General features: G+C 34.9%; 1 protein-coding gene across 3 annotated transcripts in view; it reads right to left on the bottom strand.

The window, feature by feature from the left end:
- The window catches only part of TBCK (TBC1 domain containing kinase), a 195,072-nt gene that overhangs the window by 122,218 nt on the left and 54,945 nt on the right, over positions 1–17,909 (bottom strand). For all 3 annotated transcript variants that reach the window (XM_043870827.1, XM_043870829.1, XM_043870828.1), the window contains exons 6-12: positions 16,877–17,018; positions 11,203–11,263; positions 10,131–10,192; positions 9,891–9,952; positions 6,115–6,263; positions 4,746–4,884; positions 2,078–2,177 (exon numbers count right to left, since the gene is read on the bottom strand). In XM_043870827.1, the coding sequence (XP_043726762.1) occupies positions 2,078–2,177; positions 4,746–4,884; positions 6,115–6,263; positions 9,891–9,952; positions 10,131–10,192; positions 11,203–11,263; positions 16,877–17,018 (715 nt within the window). The remainder of the gene's footprint in view (positions 1–2,077; positions 2,178–4,745; positions 4,885–6,114; positions 6,264–9,890; positions 9,953–10,130; positions 10,193–11,202; positions 11,264–16,876; positions 17,019–17,909) is intronic.

Genomic DNA, 17,909 nt, shown 5'->3' with positions numbered 1-17,909 from the left:
CTTCTTTGAGTTTTACCCCCGTAAATCCCAACATATTCTCAGGGTGAAGGTCTAAGAAAAATCCCCTCCTGTTTCTTGCATGAGAAGGGGCAAAATAACCATTTTGAACTACTCCTAGGGTATCTTGTTGTCTTAAGTAAAGGCCTGCTCTTCAGGGAAACTATTTTACCAGAGCCTAAATGACTTGCGGTAAGGGAAATACAAAATTCTAGGTCCTTCTAGTCTTGACGTGGGGAAGAGAAATACCCAATTACTGCTCTCTCTAGCCTTCCTGTCTCACCTCAAGTAACAGGAGGGAAGCTGAGAGTTCCACAGCCCAGAGACACAGCCTCACTAAAACACTGAGACCTAATGATAGGATTAGCCCTTCAATCGACTTTCCCTCCCCTATCTTATTTCCATATGTAGAGTTTCTGTGAAGGACCGGGAAGCCTGGCAAGCTGCAATCCCTGGGGTTGCAAAGTTGGACCCTGAGTGACTGAGCAACAACAAAGTTTCTGTATGATACAGGAAATTCCGGCTGAAAGAACTGCAAGCCTCAGATTCTGTGTCTCCAGAGAAATCTAAAGACAGTAAGGAAGATAAGAACATTGGCGTTTGAGGATTTTACTCTGACAAAAAAGCTACACAAATAGTAAACAGCTAGATAAACATGAAATCTTTCACTGAAGATCTATTTATTACAGTTCTTTTTACCAATATATCATGTTGCATTCTCCCCCACCCCCAAAATTGTAAGGCATGCTAAGTATAAAAAAGACATTCTGCAGAGACCAAGCACTCTTCAGAACCAGATTCACATATGGCAGAGATTTTGGAATTATCAGACCAGGAATTTAAAATAACTGATTAAAATGCTAAAGGTTATAAGGGAAAAAATGAACCACATGCAAGAAGAGGTAGGTAATATAAGCAGAAAGATGAAAATACTAAGGAATAATCAGAGGATGTAACCTATGTGTGACAGGAATACCCAAGAGGAGAGAGAAAGAAATGGAAGAGATATTTGAAGTAATGACAGAAATTTTAAAATCAGACATACACCAAATGAAAAATCCCAAGAAGCTCAGAGACCATCAAGCAGGAAAAATTTTTTTAAAATCTATGTCTAGGCATATCATATTTAAACTGCAAAAACTCAAATAACAAATAGAAAACCTTGACAGAAACTAAAAGAGGAACCTTACCTATAGAGCAAAAGGATAAGAATTACATCAGACAGCTCTTCAGAAACCATGCAAGCAAGAGAGTGGGGTGAAATGTTTAAAGTATAAAAGAAAAAAAAAAAAACTAGAATTTTGTATCCAACAAAATTTTCCTTCAAAAGTAGTAAGAAAGACACACTCTACATTATCTGAAAGAAACCCACTTTAAATATAAATAGATACATTAAAAGTAAAGGAATAAAGATATACCATGAATAACACTAATTAAAAGAAAACTAGGATAGCTAGATTAATTTCAAACAAAACTAACTTTAGAGCAAGAAACATCATAAAGCTAAGTGAGATAACTGAGGTATGCCTGTATAGCCAACAAAGACTATGTAAATAAATACATTTTTAAAATCCTCAATAAGAAATCATTCAAAAACACTGGCAAGAGATTAAAAACTAGTAATATACTGAAGAGGTAAGCAAATCACAAAAAATATAAAAGGGCTCATAACTGTACAATAATCTGGTAATTAAAAATTAGTATTACAGCAAAATACCATTTTGCACCTTTTAGAATAATAATTTTTTAAGAATTTGATAAGATCATATGTGGATCATATATGGAGAAATGAGAACCCTTATCCAATGATGGTAAAAAGATAAAGTGATAAGATCATTTCTGTGAACAGAAAACACAACAATAGATACTAGACTGATCGCAGATCCTATTTTCCAACAATGTCACTCCTGGGCACATATCTTAAAGAAATGCTCACATATTTTATGATACCAGGAAGAAATCTAGGCTTCATGTGTATCTGTAAGGTTTTATTAAAAAAAAAAAAGAAGAAGAAGCCACTAAGGGAGGGAGGGAAGAAGGAAAAAGGTCTGAAGCAGATTTGCCAAAATTCCATTCTCACATTTCTTAGCTGGCATAATGACAGAGTCACAGTGGTGTCATCTAATAGTGAACTTCTATCTCGACCTTGTCCAAAGCTTTCACCATCTTCAAAGAGAAAACTGAAAAGAGATTTAAAAAATAAGTTAGTTTAATGAGCACAGAAATCCAATTTACTGTTTCTTCTAGAAAATAAAATTCACTCTAAATCATAAATCTCTTTATCAAAAGAAAGAAAGAAATTTTAGACTGAATAAAATCTGTAATTGGTGGTTGAAATTTCTCCAAAAAAATCATTTTTAAATATATGTTGAGTTTGTATAGACACAGTGCATGTGTGCCCAGTGACCCAGTTGTGTCTGACTCTTTGCAACCCCATGGACTGCAGCCTGCTAGGCAACTCTGCCCATGTCTACAGGGAAGAATACTGGAGTGGACTGCCACTTCCTCCTTCAGGGTCCTTCCCGAGGCTGAACCCAAGACTCCTGCATGCAGATTCTTTACCACTGAGCCACCCGGGAGGCCCCTATAAATACAGTATATGAATACAAAGCATTTTAGGGATACAAGAATATGATTTACACTGTTCCTGCAGGTGCAATGATAAAATTACACTGACAGTATGTAACATGTTCCTGAGCAACTTTATATAGGTAAAAAATGATAAAAGGAGGAAGAAAATAAAATGATAATGATGATAACTTCTCAGGAGAAAGATTACTGAGTAATAAACATATTTAGAATTTTAGAGAATTAATTTTTATATCCTTCAAAGCATTTGCTCTTGGAATTGCCATCATCTTATTTCTGATTTTTCTACTTAATTCATCACGTGAACAGTACAATTGAAGTTAATATTTAAGAATCAGTTTAAGAGGGGGGAAATGTACAGAATTAGTGCCGTATTCAAACAATTAACCTAAAATTTACATACGAAGAAAAAAACGATCAGCAGATGGTTTTTATAGTTACCTACAAAGATCAAATCTAGTCCTAAAACCTAAAATTAAAACTTTAAAGTACTGATGGAAAGAAATGTAGGTTCTCATTTTTATGAACGAATATGATGAGCAATGGAACAATTAACAGTTTTGGCTCTTAGCATTGTATTGTCATTTAACTCTAAGTAATTTACAAGATTGTGTCTAAGACCTTATACAATTCTGCAGTTTTTCAACAGTGCTTTAGTACCATGATATCTCTAGGACAAGCAATGAGGTCTCTCAGTACATTTTAAAATATCATTAGAAGTAAAAAAAAAAAAAATAGTTCCTCATAATGGGCATACTGGCCTAGTATATTAACTCCCTTAAATATTACCGTTCTATTTGTACTATTTTTTTTATTGATCACCAACTATTGTGAGATGTTCCATAATAATACCTTTACTTCAAATAGATCATAAAACAAATAATTTATTAAAAACAGTAGTTTTAAAAATAACAAAAGCACTGATAAGAACTCTGCAATTAGAAACTCCTACCAAACATTTTGCCAAAGAAGACACACAGATGGCCAAGAAACACATGAAAAGCTGCTCACACTTGTTATTAGAGAAATGGAAATCAAAACTATATACTGAATCACCTCACACTAGTCAGAGTGGCTATCAACAAAAAATCTACAAACAATAAATGCTGGAGAGGACGTGGAGAAAAGGTCAACCTCTTGCACTGTTGGTGGGAATGCAAACTGATACAGCCATTATGGAAAACAGTATGGCGATTCCTTAAAAGAACAGGAATAAATCTACCATATGACCCAGCAATCTCACTCTTGGGCATATATCCAGAGAAAACCAGAACTCTAAAAGACACATGTACCCCAATGTTCATTACAGCAATATTTACAATAGCCAGGAAAGAAGCAACCAGGATGTCCATCAACAGATGAATGGATAAAGAAGTTGTACATTTACATAATGGAATATTACTCAGCCATAAAAGGAACAAATTTGAGTCAGCTGTAGTGAAGTGGATGAACCTAGAGCCTCTTATACAGAGTGAACTAAGTCAGAAAGAGAAAAACAAGTATTGTATATTAATGCATATATATGGAACCTAAAAAAAAAATGGTAATAATGAACCTAGTAGACAACAGACTTGTGGACACAGGGGAAAATCAGTTCAGTTCAGTCGCTCAGTCGTGTCTGACTCCTTGTGACCCCATGGACTGCAGCACACCAGGCCTCCCTGTCCATCATCAACTCCCAGAGTTTACTTAAACTCATGTCCATTGAGGGGGATGATGAGGGTGGGATGAATTGAGAAAGCAGCATTGTCATATATATATTACCATCTGTAAAATAGTGGGAAGTTGCTAAATAACACAGGGAACCTAGCCTGGTGCTCTGTGATGACCTAGATAGGTGAGACTGGAGGAAGGTAGGGAGGCTCAGGAGGAAAGGGATATATATATATATATATAAATATGACTGATTTGTGTTGTTGTACAGCAGAAACCAACACTAAATTGTAAAGCAATTTTCTACCAATTAAGAAATAAAATTTTTAAAAAATGGAAAAACTGAATAAAAAAAGAAATTCCTGACAAGAAAGCAAGGTATTGATTTCAAATTGTTTTCACAATCACTTAGCTAGAATGTATACCTACCAAAAGGAAAAACGATCAAATTAAAAAAAGTTATTACTAGATTTCTCTCATTTCCAAGAGATGTTTTCTTTCCTTACTTGGGGAGTGTGCAGATAGGTGGTTTGGATCGAATGATTTCCTTGTTCACAAGCTCTTTTTCCAAGTCACCTCCAGCTAAACACCAAAGGTAATACACTTCTTCAATAGATCTTTCTGCCAGGTAGTCATTGTTTATATCTATTAATGGAAAATTTTTAAAAATAGCTCTTACACCTTCTGTTTTTATTAAAAGGCAACAGGCAATAATAGCTGACATTTTAAAAAAGTAAAATCTGAAGAACACAGTAAGATTCCCTTTACAATATTCATATTACAAAATGCATAGAGGATTAAATGCAGAAATGCATACTGGTTGTGCATCCAGCTTCTTTTGAGAAAAAAGTGTGATTTTTATCCTCTATATCAGAGATATATATACATAGGCATATATATATGGGAGATACACACACACACACACTAGATATACCAAGCCCTGCAGGAAAGAAATAGGGGCAAAAAAAAGCACTTGAGTAGGCAACCAGCACACCCTGTCCCATGCTTTGTCTTGAGACAATTTCTGCCTCTTTTAAAGGTCTTGATGTCTCACAGAGGCTTTGATTCCATTGTACTATGTTCATACTGACCTTCACTTAATTTTTTTTTTGGCCACTCCACACAGCATGTGTGACCTTAGTTATCCCACCAGGGATTGAACCCATCCCCCTTACATAGGAAGTGCAGAATGTTAACCACTTGGATTGCCAAGGAAGTCTTGGATCTTCATTTACAAAAGAAACTATGTGATTGAATGTCTGTTTACCTCCCCAGTTGGCACAAATGATACTTGAAGATATAGTGTATTGAACATAGTAGAAACTCAGTAAGTATCTGACTGAATGAATATTTAGTATTTCCTACCATGATTATGTCATGATAATTTTTTATATAAACTGGTGTCACTAAAAAACACATTTTGAGAGCTGTAATTTTTAGAGAGGAATGAAAAGAGAAAAGGTGGTATTCTGTTACAAACATGGAATATAATAATAATGCACTTAACAATAATATGATTTTTAGATAATTTATAATAAATTTTATGAAATCTATGTAAATATTGAGGTAACAGAAATTCCATTGAAAACCAGATCTGATTAGGACCCTGGTTTACATAATAAGAAAAAATTTTTTGTTTGATACTACTTCCTTTCTTTGATTCTTAGAAGTCCTTGCTCCAAAGTAATTTAAATTTAAAGGATTAAAATGTTAGGTTATATTTTAACCACTTCCAAAATTACTTAATTCTCAGATAAGTATCCAAAAAGTCTCACTAATATTAATATATATTGCTGACAAATTCAAAACTGAAATTAGGATAAGGGTACTTCCTTTAAACACATGGCTTCTATTCTTAGTATTCTTTATCATTACCTTTACACAACTGACTGATATCCTCCGGCAGAGTCAAATCAGCACATCTCAGAGAAGAAGAAAACAGGCTGGCAGGTTTGATAAAGGGAGGGTATAAGGGTAACACTTCACTGAACACATTGTCCTGCATTAACTCATCTGGGGTTGGCCTTAAGAAACACATTTAAAATACAGCACATGAATGAAAGTCATTAAAATGTTCCTTGAGTAATGTTACACCTAAAAGGGAATAATTAAAAGTCATGAACACCTCATTAGCATAGAAAATAATAAAGCTCTCCTTATTAGAGTCTAGATATACACCTTTAAAAAAGAATCAAATGATTATAAATAAATACTGACTTTTTTAGCTCTTTTGTGCTTTTTGTACTTTACAACTTATCAAATATTATTACATATGAGTATCTCCATTTTTTACATTCAGCTTGACCATTATAAACTTGCTTCACTGAATATCCTAATTGAATAATAAAATTATAAACCAATACTATCTTCTGATTTTCTTCCTACTCTCTTAATGTGGTATCAGTTCAGTCAGTTCAGTCGCTCAATCGTGTCTGACTCTTTGCGACCCCATGAGCCGCAGCATGCCAGGCCTCCCTGTCCATCACTAACTCCCAGAATTCACCCAAGCTCATGTCCATTGAGTCAGTGATGCCATCCAACCATCTCATTTTCTGCCATCCCCTTCTCCTCCCGCCTTCAATCTTTCCCAGCATCAGGGTCTTTTCAAATGAGTCAGTTCTTCACATCACGTGGCCAAGGTATTGGAGTTTCAGCTTCAGTCCTTCCAAAAAACACCCAGGACTGATTTCCTTTAGGATGGACTGGTTGGATCTCCTTGCAGTCCAAGGGATTCTCAATAGTCTTCTCCAAAACCACAGTTCAAAAGCATCAATTCTTCAGTGCTCAGCTTTCTTTATGGCCAACCCTCACATCCATACATGACTATTGGAAAAACCATAGCTTTGACTAGATGGACCTTTGCCGACAAAGTAATGTCTCTGCTTTTTAATATGCTGTCTAGGTTGGTCATAACTTTTCTTCCAAGGAGCAAGTGTCTTTTACTTTCATGGCTGCAATCACCATCTGCAGTGATTTTGGAGCCAAAAAAAATAAAGTCTCTCACCGTTTCCACTGTTTCATCATCTATTTGCCATGAAGTGATGGGACCGGATGCCATGATCTTAATTTTCTGAATGTTGAGTTTTAAGCAAGCTTTTTCACTCTCCTCTTTCACTTTCATCAAGAGATTCTTTAGTTTTTCTTTGCTTTCTGCCACAAGGGCGGTGTCATCTGCCTATTTGAGGTTATTGATATTTCTCCCAGCAATCCTGATACCAACTTGTGCTTCCTCCAGCCCAGGGTTTCTCATGATGTACTCTGCATGTAAGTTAAATAAGCAGAGTGACAATATACAGCCTTGACGTACTCCTTTTCCTATTTGGAACCAATCTGCTTTCCATGTTCAGTTCTAACTGTTGCTTCCTGACATGCATACACATTTCTCAAGAGGCAGGTCAGGTGGTCTGGTATTCCCATCTCTTCCAGAATTTTCCACAGTTTGTTGCGGTTCACACAAAGGCTTTGGCATAGTCAATAGCAGAAATAGATGTTTATCTGGAACTCTCTTGTGTTTTTGATGATCCAGAGGATGTTGGCAATTTGATCTCTGGTTCCTCTGCCTTTTCTAAATCCAGCTTGAACATCTGGAAGTTCACGGTTCATGTATTGCTGAAGCCTGGCTTGGAGAATTTTGAGCATTACTTAACTAGCGTGTGAGATGAGTGCAATTGTGTGGTAATTTGAGCATTCTTTGGCATTGCCTTTCTTTGGAATTGGAATGAAAACTGACCTTTCCCAGTGCTATGGCCACTGCTGCATTTTCCAAATTTACTGGCATATTGAATGCAGCACTTTCACAGCGTCATCTTTTAGGATTTGAAATAGCTCAGCTTTAATTCCATCACCTCCACTAGCTTTGTTCGTAGTGAGGCTTCCTAAGGCCCACTTCACTTCATATTCCAGGATGTCTGGCTCTACGTGAGCGATCACACCATTGTGATTATCTGGCTAGTGAAGATCTTTTTGTATAGTTCTTCTGTGTATTCTTGCCACCTCTTCTTACTATCTTCTGCTTCTGTTAGGTCCATACCATTTCTGTGCCTTATTGTGCTCATCTTTGCATGAAATGTTCCTTTGGTATCTCTAATTTTCTTGAAGAGATCTCTAGTCTTTCCCATTCTCTTGCTTTCCTCTATTTCTTTGCATTAATCGCTGAGGAAGGCTTTCTTATCTCTCCTTGATATTCTTTGGAACTCTGCATTCAGATGCTTATATCTTTCCTTTTCTCCTTTGCTTTTCGCTTCTCTTCTTTTCACAGCTATTTGTAAGGCCTCCTCAGACAGCCATTTTGCTTTTTTGCATTTCTTTTTCTTGGGGATGGTCTTGCTCCTTGTCTCCTATACAATGTCATGAATCTCCATCCATAGTTCATCAGGCACTCTGTCTATCAGATCTAGTCCCTTAAATCTATTTCTCACTTCCACTGTATAATCATAAGGGATTTGATTTAGGTCATATCTGAATGGTCTAGTGGTTTTCCCCACTTTCTTCAATTTAAGTCTGAATCTGGCAATAAGGAGTTCATGATCTGAGCCACAGTCAGCTCCTAGTCTTGTTTTTGCTGGCTGTACAGAGCTTCTCCATCTTTGGCTGTAAAGAATATAATCATCTGCTTTCGGTGCTGGCCATCTGGTGACGTCCATGTGTAGTCTTCTCTTGTGTTGTTGGAAGAGGGTGTTTTTTTCTATGACCCGTGTGTCATAGAAACATTGGCAAAACTCTATTAGCCTTTGCCCTACTTCATTCTGTACTCCAAGGCCAAATTTGCCTGTTAATCCATGTGTTTCCTGACTTCCTACTTTTGCATTCCAGTCCCCTATAATGAGAAGGACATCTCTTCTGGGTGTTAGTTCTAAAAGGTCTTGTAGGTCTTCATAGAACCATTCAACTTCAGCTTCTTCAGCGTTACTGGTCAGGGCATAGACTTGGATTACTGTGATATTGAATGGTTTGCCTTGGAAATGAACAGAGATCATTTTGTCGTTTTTGAGACTGCACCCAAGTACTGCGTTTTGGACTCTTTTGTTGACTATGATGGCTACTCCATTTCTTCTAAGAGATTCCTGCCCACAGTAGTAGATATAATGGTCTGAGTTAAATTCATGTGGTATATTTACCCAAAACTATGCTTTTAATACCATTCCTCTCATTCGAACATGTCTTGATAAAGATGTTTTCATAAAGATAAATTAGAATCTATTATTTCCAAATATTACATACTTACAGAGTTTAGGGACAAATGAATGGGTAACAGTGACATCATCAAATGAAAATAATAAAACTTCTAAGAAATCCTTTTACATTATCAACAATTATTAACTTAACTCACTAAGTGTTTTTCTACAATGTTTATTTGGCAATAAACTTTTGTTCTCACTTTTCTCGTATCATTGTATCTAGGGCATATCTACCTTCCATAGTTTAGAAAATGAACTAGTGGCTGCCTTTGGTATATGCCAGCTTTCTGATCATGTTTTAATTATTTTTTTCTTCTCTTATGACCATACATTAAAGCCAAAACTAACATTTATGATACTAATATCAATCATACATTATTACATGTTAATATTCTTATTTAATCCATTAGTATTAAAAAATTAAGTACTTATATGTTAAGATCTCAATAATAATCCCCAAATCTTGATATCAACCTCTTGGAAGGATGGAAGGTGAGGCACTTCTTTAAAAGATTTATCACAGTTTCAGGAAGCTCCTGGTAAACAGAGAGAGAAAGTAATTATTTTAAACAATCCACTTAAAAATTTATATTTCTTACATCATTTTCTACTTTAAGAAGTTTTGACTTCTTCGGTAAGCCTTTGCTTTAAAATAGTTTGCTACTGGATCCCAAGTATGCAAAATAAATTTTCAATAACAGATTAATGACAAACCTTTATAATGTCCAGACAACCATGCTCCTCAGCCAGAACTATTATAGTGTCGTCTACACAGCCTATAAAAGAGGAAAATTACATGAATTAAAGCTGCTTTTACAACTTACCAGACTGGGAATTAAACTTTAATAACATTATTTTAAATTGTATAATGCAATTTTGGAACTTGGAATATTAAAAAGCTTGAGACTTTGTCAAGTTTCCTTATATGTTTTAATAAATGAAAAAAGGCTTTATTTTATTTTTATGATTATAAGACTGCTTTTATTAAATACAATTGAAGAATGTACACACATTTTTCTGGTCTTTAAACTATAAGGTTTAGCCTATAGACACCATTTATAGATCTCCAAGACTCCTTAATAGCCATATTACCAATCTTTGAAATAAAAGTGATAAAATTGTAAAATTTTATACAATTTTATTTACAATTCATTGTTATTTAATATTCACTAATATTATTCTATACACATCCATATTTGTAGACTTTATTAACCTGGACACCAATCTGACACTCTTTTATACAAAGTGCTCTATCACTGTTTTTCTCTCCTTTTTTTACCATACGTCCTTAACTTAGTCTACTCTAAAGTGGATTACACAAATATTTATAAATGTGAATTACAAGTATTTGGATTATACACATGTGAAATATATGAGCTTGTTACAAGGAAAAATAAACATTCTTCCTCGGTCATTACTTACATATAATTCACTAAATGGAAAGCTCAAAGGTTATAGCACATTGAAGGTAACTGCTACAGAGAAGTACAATTTTATAAGTTCATATTTTGATTCAAAAGTTAGTTTGGTTGGCTAGATCATAAGGCTAAGATTACACCCCAGGACATTATAATTCCTTACAGTGAATAAGGAAAAGCTCTCCTATAGTACCTCAAGGGTGCTTAAACTGTCCTGTTAATGCTTATCACTGATCATTGGAAAACTGAAGAAAGTGAAGATATTTCAGTGTAGTCACTATTTTGATGAACACATTCTCTATGTGCATAATTACTCTCACTAAAGATTATATTTATAACTGAAAGATAATCAATTGTGAGACACTTACCCAGTGTAAGCAAAAATTTTAGTCTTTCAGAAATATCCAAACTCTGAAATAATTTTCTTCCCTACATAAAAGATATAAGAAATTCTTGTTAACATTTACATATTCTTCCCAGGGAGGTTTTATTTTTCATTGCTGAAAATGATTTTTTAATTATCTCTATTTCTCTTCAGAGGTTTTATCAGATTTTTTTGAATTGGCTCCTCTAAAGAAAAATCATTGGTGACATACATTTTTTAAATGTTGCATAATGCTTACCATTTAAACATTTTGTATATCTAATAATCATTACATTTTAGTTTGATCTCAAGCATTCTTCATTTTTGAGACCCACATATATCTGGTTGTCTAGAGGGACTCCAGGAGTCTTATTTGATTAAGAGACCAAAATGTCTTATTACCTTTTCATCTACCCAACTAATTCTTACTTATATATCATGATCCAGGTAATCTGTTGTCTCCATTAAGAAATATTCACAACATTTTTTCCTCTTCTCAAAATGACTTAAGACAAGCATCTTTGTGTTTTCCATAGTAACTGGTATATTCCTTTATTTTAAGATACATATGTTATATTTTAGTTGTTTCCTTATTAGTGGGTTTCAGAGGGCTCCTTGAAAAACAGTCTTGAATCAGGCACAACTTCAATGATTATGCGTTGAGCAACTATTGTGCGTCAAGCTGGACTTTCCACCATGAGTTATATACTATGGGTAAATTACTTGACCACTTAAAGGCTCACTTTTCTCATTTATAAATTGGAATATTAACTATACATGCCATGTAGGTTGTGGTGAAGGTTATATGATGTATAAAAAACTGCTTAGCATTTTCTGCATAAAGAAAATGCTTCATAAATTTTGGCTATTATTATGTTTCTATTATTATAAACAAAGTAAACTTGTATGATCATTTAAAAAGACTTAGAAGGAGAAGGTGTAAGAAGACAGCTTGGTCTTTATGCAGCGAAAGAGGCTCTGATTTTCTTTTTTTTAATAGAGAAGAAAAAACTTTCTTAAAGTCTTATGAAATTAGAACTACAGGTGGAGAGATCATTGAAAACAAATTGCCCTTCCTCTCTCTCTTTTCAATCTCTTTATTACTATCAATATTAATCTTCTAGACCTAACTGTAAGGCCAGATACCATAAAACTCTTATATAAAAACATAAGCAGAACACTCTCTGACATAAATTGAAGCAAGATCTTTTTTGATCTACCTCCTGGAGTAATGAAAAACAAAAATAAACAAAAGGGACCTAATTAAACTTAAAAGCTTTTGCACAGCAAAGGAAATCATAAACAAAATGAAAAAAACCCACAGAATGGGAGAAAATATTTGCAAATAGAAATTTCCCCAAAGAAGACACACAGATGGCCAAAAAGCACATGAAAAGATGCCAAACATCATTAATTATTAGAGAAATGTAAATCAAAACTACAATGAAGTATCATCTTACACTGGTCAGAATGGCCATCATCAAAAAATCTATAAATAATAAATGCTGGAGAGGGTGTAGAGGAAAGAGAACAGTGCTACATTGTTGGTGAGAATGTAAACTGGTACAGCCTTTATGGAGAACAATATGGAGATTCCTTAAACAACTAAAAATAGAGCTACCATATGGTTAAGTGGGCATATATCCCAGGAAAGCCATAATTTGTAAAGATACATGCACCCCGAAGCCCACTGCAGTATTATTTACAATAGCCAGGACATGGAAGCAACCTAAATGTCCACTGAAAGAGGAATGGATAAAGAAGATGTGGTACAATGAAATACAAAGAAGATATGTACAGTGAAATATTACTCGGTCATGAAAAAGAATGAAATAATGTCATCTGCAGCATCATGGATGCACCTAGAGATTGCCATATTGAGTGAAACCAAAGTCATAAATATTGTATAATATTGCTTACATGTGGAATTTAAAAAAAATGGTACAAATGAATTTACCTACAAAACAAGAGTCACAGATGTAGAAAACAACTTTATGGTTTCTGGGGGTAAGGGGACGGAGGGATAAATTGAGATACTGGGGTTGACATATATAATACACACTACTATATATAAAACAGATAACTATTAAGGACCTACTGTAAAACACAGTAAGTGCTATACAGTACTCTGTAATGATCTATATGGGAAAAGTATCTAAAAAAGAGTGGATGTATGTGTATGTATAACTAATTCACTTTGATGTACCCCTGAAGCTAATACAACACTGTAAAACAACTATAGTCCAATAGAAATTAAATTTTAAAAGACCCACCTTTAAAAAAACTAATCTTCTAAAACTGCAGGTTTGATTTCAGCTTGCTTAAAAACTTTAAATGTCCCCCCTACCTTATATAAAAATAATCCTCTCAATATGGCATTCAAAGTCTCCTAGGATATGGCTCCTATCCATTTTACTTATTAATTTATATTTAATATCTTGTATGAAATCTAAAGGTTTGATGAGGTAGAGGAAGATTTAAACCATCCTAAACCTGGACTGTCTAAACTTTGAGTACCTCTTAAAATGTCATAAAGCCCCTATTATGGAATTAATATTTCCTTTCTTATAACTCATGCAGTTCTTTGTGCCTATCTTCAAAGTTTATGGATTTGCATTACATTATAGGCTCTTTGACAATACATTTTAATCACAGTTTATTCCTGTTGTATTATTATACACACAGAAAATACTCATCAACATTTGTTGAACTGAATTACTCATATAAGAAATACCCAGGAGCCTTCTCTCTTGATGCCTTGTAACCGCAGCCTGCCAGAAAGTTTAAGAAATCTTCTGAGGCTCGTGAACAAGCTTCCTCTGTCTCAGCACAGAGCAAAATATCATCTACATATTGTAACACCACCGCTTCAGAGCTATTAAAGTTTTGTGGATCTCGTGACAAACTTTGTCCAAATAAGTGAGACCTGTCACGAAATCCCTGGGGCAAAACTGTCCAGGTTAACTGAGAAGCTGGCTGCGTGGGGTCCTCGAAGGCAAATAGAAATTGACTTTCCTCCGCCAAAGGCACTGAATAGAAGGCATCTTTTAAATCAATTACCGAGGAATATTTGGCTCGTTCAGGAATGTCAGACAATAGAGTATAAGGATTAGGCACCACGGGGTGTAAAGGAACCACAGCCTCATTTATTATTCATAAATCTTGAACTAGTCTCCATTTACCATTTGATTTCTTTATACCCAGAATAGGAGTGTTGCATGGACTGTTACAGGGAACTAACATTCCCTGCTCTTTTAAATTCTCAGTGATGGGCTTTAACCCTTCCTTAACCTCAGGTTTCAGGGGATACTGCTTCTTATGTGGAAATAAGTGCGGGTCTTTGAGTTTGACAACCACAGGAATAGCATTTTGTGCTCGACCCACAGATTTTCCATCAGCCCATACTCTAGGATTCACATTTTGTTCAACTAAAGGGAGAGAAAGCGAGGGCTCCATATTCATGAAAACAGAGGCATGGACCCTGCTCAGTATATCCCTCCCCAAAAGGGGTGAGGGTGATTCTGGCACAATAAGAAACTCGTGTGAAAATAGCACAGAATCCCAGTTGCAAGATAGAGAATAACTGAAATAATACCTTTTGGCTCGTCCAGACAGTCCCATTATGGAAGCGGATCGGGAAGAAAGTGGGCCAGGGGCTTCAGTAAGCACGGAGTAAGTTGCCCCAGTATCTAAAAGGAAATTGATGGATTGGCCTCCCACCGTTATCAATACCCGGGGTTCCTCAGGTGTAATTAGGACGGGAGCTTGTGTGGGGACCCCCCGGCACCTTCAGTCCTGATGGTCTTGAGAGTCCGACCCCTGAGACCTACGCCTCTGGGGGCAGTCTCTCCTCCAGTGTGGTCCCTTGCAGACAGGACATGGAGCCAGGGGCGGCTTAATAAAAAAAAAAAAAAAGAAGAAAAAAAAAAAAAAAAAGAAATACCCAGATCATAAGTAGTTTAACTATAAGTAATGGTAATAAAAAGGAAAAGCTACATTTGTCACATTTACACTTATGTATACTTTACATTCCAAGAAAATTCTTCATTTAGGCTATGATTTTAAACAAAAATGAGATTTACTGTAATTTCATACCAATGAAAAGTAAGATGGTCTAGACAAAGGACAGCAAAGAATCAGCAAGTCTGGCATTTTCCCTTACAAAAAACAATGCCAATGTATAAGCTACCAAGTTATTGTTAACATTTAAGTGTTAATAATAAAAGCTAACATTTATGTACTGTGATATAATACCCTATACTAAGTACTTTATATATGGTTTTCATTTAATTTTTCCAATAGCTTTACAATATAGATATGATTATTTTTGAAAGTAGAACCAAAGCCTTAAGAAGTTACATTAGTTACCTTAAGCCACACAACTACACTTTGTTGCCTAAGATTTTAAACCAAGTTCTCTCTGACTATGAAAGCCTGTCTCTTAACTATTGTGCTTTTACTACTGCTGCTGTTGAACTGGTACACAAAACACACGAAATGAAAATAATATCATCCTAATCCTTAGATATGGTAAAGATCAATGAGTTAATATTTTCAAAAATACTTTAAAAATCCACTGGAAGACAGAACAACACATAAGCAATAAAATTGTCTGCCCCTAAAGACCTCATTGCCCAAGTAGACAAATACAACAAATGCTAAAATAGAAGAGAGCAAAGAAAACAGAGACTAACCATGGTAGGTACTTGGAGGCAGAATCAACAAAATATTAGCTGTCCCTCCAAACTCATCCTCATCTACCTACCAGGCACCTCTCTATGGCCACACGAGTAAACTGTCAAGTGGAAAGTAGAGTGGATACCTATAACTTTTATATCATTTTCTTAAAGACAGTTACCAAGAATCACTCCTCTCCTTTTCTTATGGCTAAAAAGGAGGATAAAGCAGCCTCTTTCAGAGCGATCTCTGATAGCCTAAGTTTTGGCATGACATTGTGGAACAGAGCCCACTCTTTCAGAGGACTGTTATATGAGGGAGAAAAACATCTGTGTTCTTTAGGGCATTGCATTAAAAAAAATCTTTATTATGATGATATTGGCATTTTATTTTTTTGGCTGCATGCACGTGGGATCTTTGTTCCCTGACCAGGGATGCAACTTGTGCCCCCTGCATTGGAAGCTCGAAGTTTTAACCAGCTGGACCACCAGGGAACTCTCTAAGCTACTGCATTTTTAATTCCTTTGTTTACAATAGCTGTATAGTCTTTATTACACAAATAAATATAGAGGATATTTCAGGAAGGCCTCATAAAAAGCCAACTCTTAATAAGTGAGTCTTAATGAAGACAGAATAGGGGAGAAAAAGATATTTAAGGAAGAAAGAATACCATAGATGGGAGAGAGAGCATGAATATACCAAAATGTGTAACAGTTTTAGTGCAAATATTTCTAAATATGCTTTTTACACTTAATATAGTGTAAGTTTTTAATACTTAGTACAGGTACAAATATTTCTAGGTATACCAAAATAATATACAAGTAAATTGTCAAGAGGAATTTTTTAAAAAATCAAATTGAGATTTCAGCCTTTTATCCCCATATCTAGTCAATTTGCAAAAAAAAGATAAAAAGATGCTATTACTAAATAGCTTTCCTACCCCAAAATATTTTTCTAATAAACACACTATTTTTATTAGTTTAATATTTCTTTATACATACCACACAGAGCTCAAATAAAATGATTCCAAGAGACCAGACATCTGATTTGGGGCCAGAAGGCAATGGTTTCTCACTTGGCACATGATCACTGGTTTTGAAAATTCCTTGCGCAATTACCTCAGGTGCCAAGTATGATGGATACCTAAAATGGTATAATTTAAGAATGAATTTATTACTATGAGCTAGAAAGGGGGAAATATGTATGTAGTGGCACGTCTTTACTATCAGTACAGTATAATCCATACAAAAGTTCAATGAGGTTAAATGAACAATTCTTGCTAGGAAGAATTCTTAACTACCATAATACAGGCCTTATGTCTAGGAATCAAGAGGAAATACACGAGTCTCAAGGAATGTTAAACCTATCTCGCCTTCAGCTCCTTTGTTTTCCTCTGTATTAACACACTGCTTTCAGACTTCCAGGCTTCCAGGTGTTTTTCCTTCTTCCTTACTGCCTATCTTCTCTTTATACTTAACTCTTATTTAAATTTTATCTTTGAAAATATATTTGTTCTTCTGAATAGTAGGAATGTCAAAATCTGTAAAAACATATAAATTGAAACATAAGACTCTTTCCGATCTCTGTACACCAGTCACTCACACATATTTATGCACAAATAAAGTTGACCACTTATCATCATTGCTGTATAGGGAAGTATAGTATATGCACTATTTTGTACTTTTTTTCACTCAAAATATATTTTAGAGATCATTCTTATAAGTATAGATTTGTCTCATTCTTTTTGAAAACTGTCAATAATTTCATTGCACTGATACACTTAATTTATGTGATACAACTCTGAAGGAGGCTATTTGGAAGTTGACTACTACTTTAAATGCTCAGATGGATATATTACAGATATCCCATTTCCCATAAATATATAGATGAAAGACAAATTCCTAGACATGGTACTACAAAGTCATAAGGTAGATGTATTTTAAATTTTTATATATACTGCCAAGTTGCCCTTTCAGGTTATGGCAATTTATATTCTCATAAGCAGTATATAAAGCTGCCTCTTTTCCTTAACCT

This window comes from Cervus elaphus, chromosome 17 (genome assembly GCF_910594005.1).
Source record: "Cervus elaphus chromosome 17, mCerEla1.1, whole genome shotgun sequence".
In the NCBI taxonomy this organism is placed as follows: Eukaryota; Metazoa; Chordata; class Mammalia; order Artiodactyla; family Cervidae; genus Cervus; species Cervus elaphus.
The sequence above is the reverse complement of the archived record's forward strand: the minus strand, read 5'-3'. Positions and strand labels throughout refer to the sequence as shown.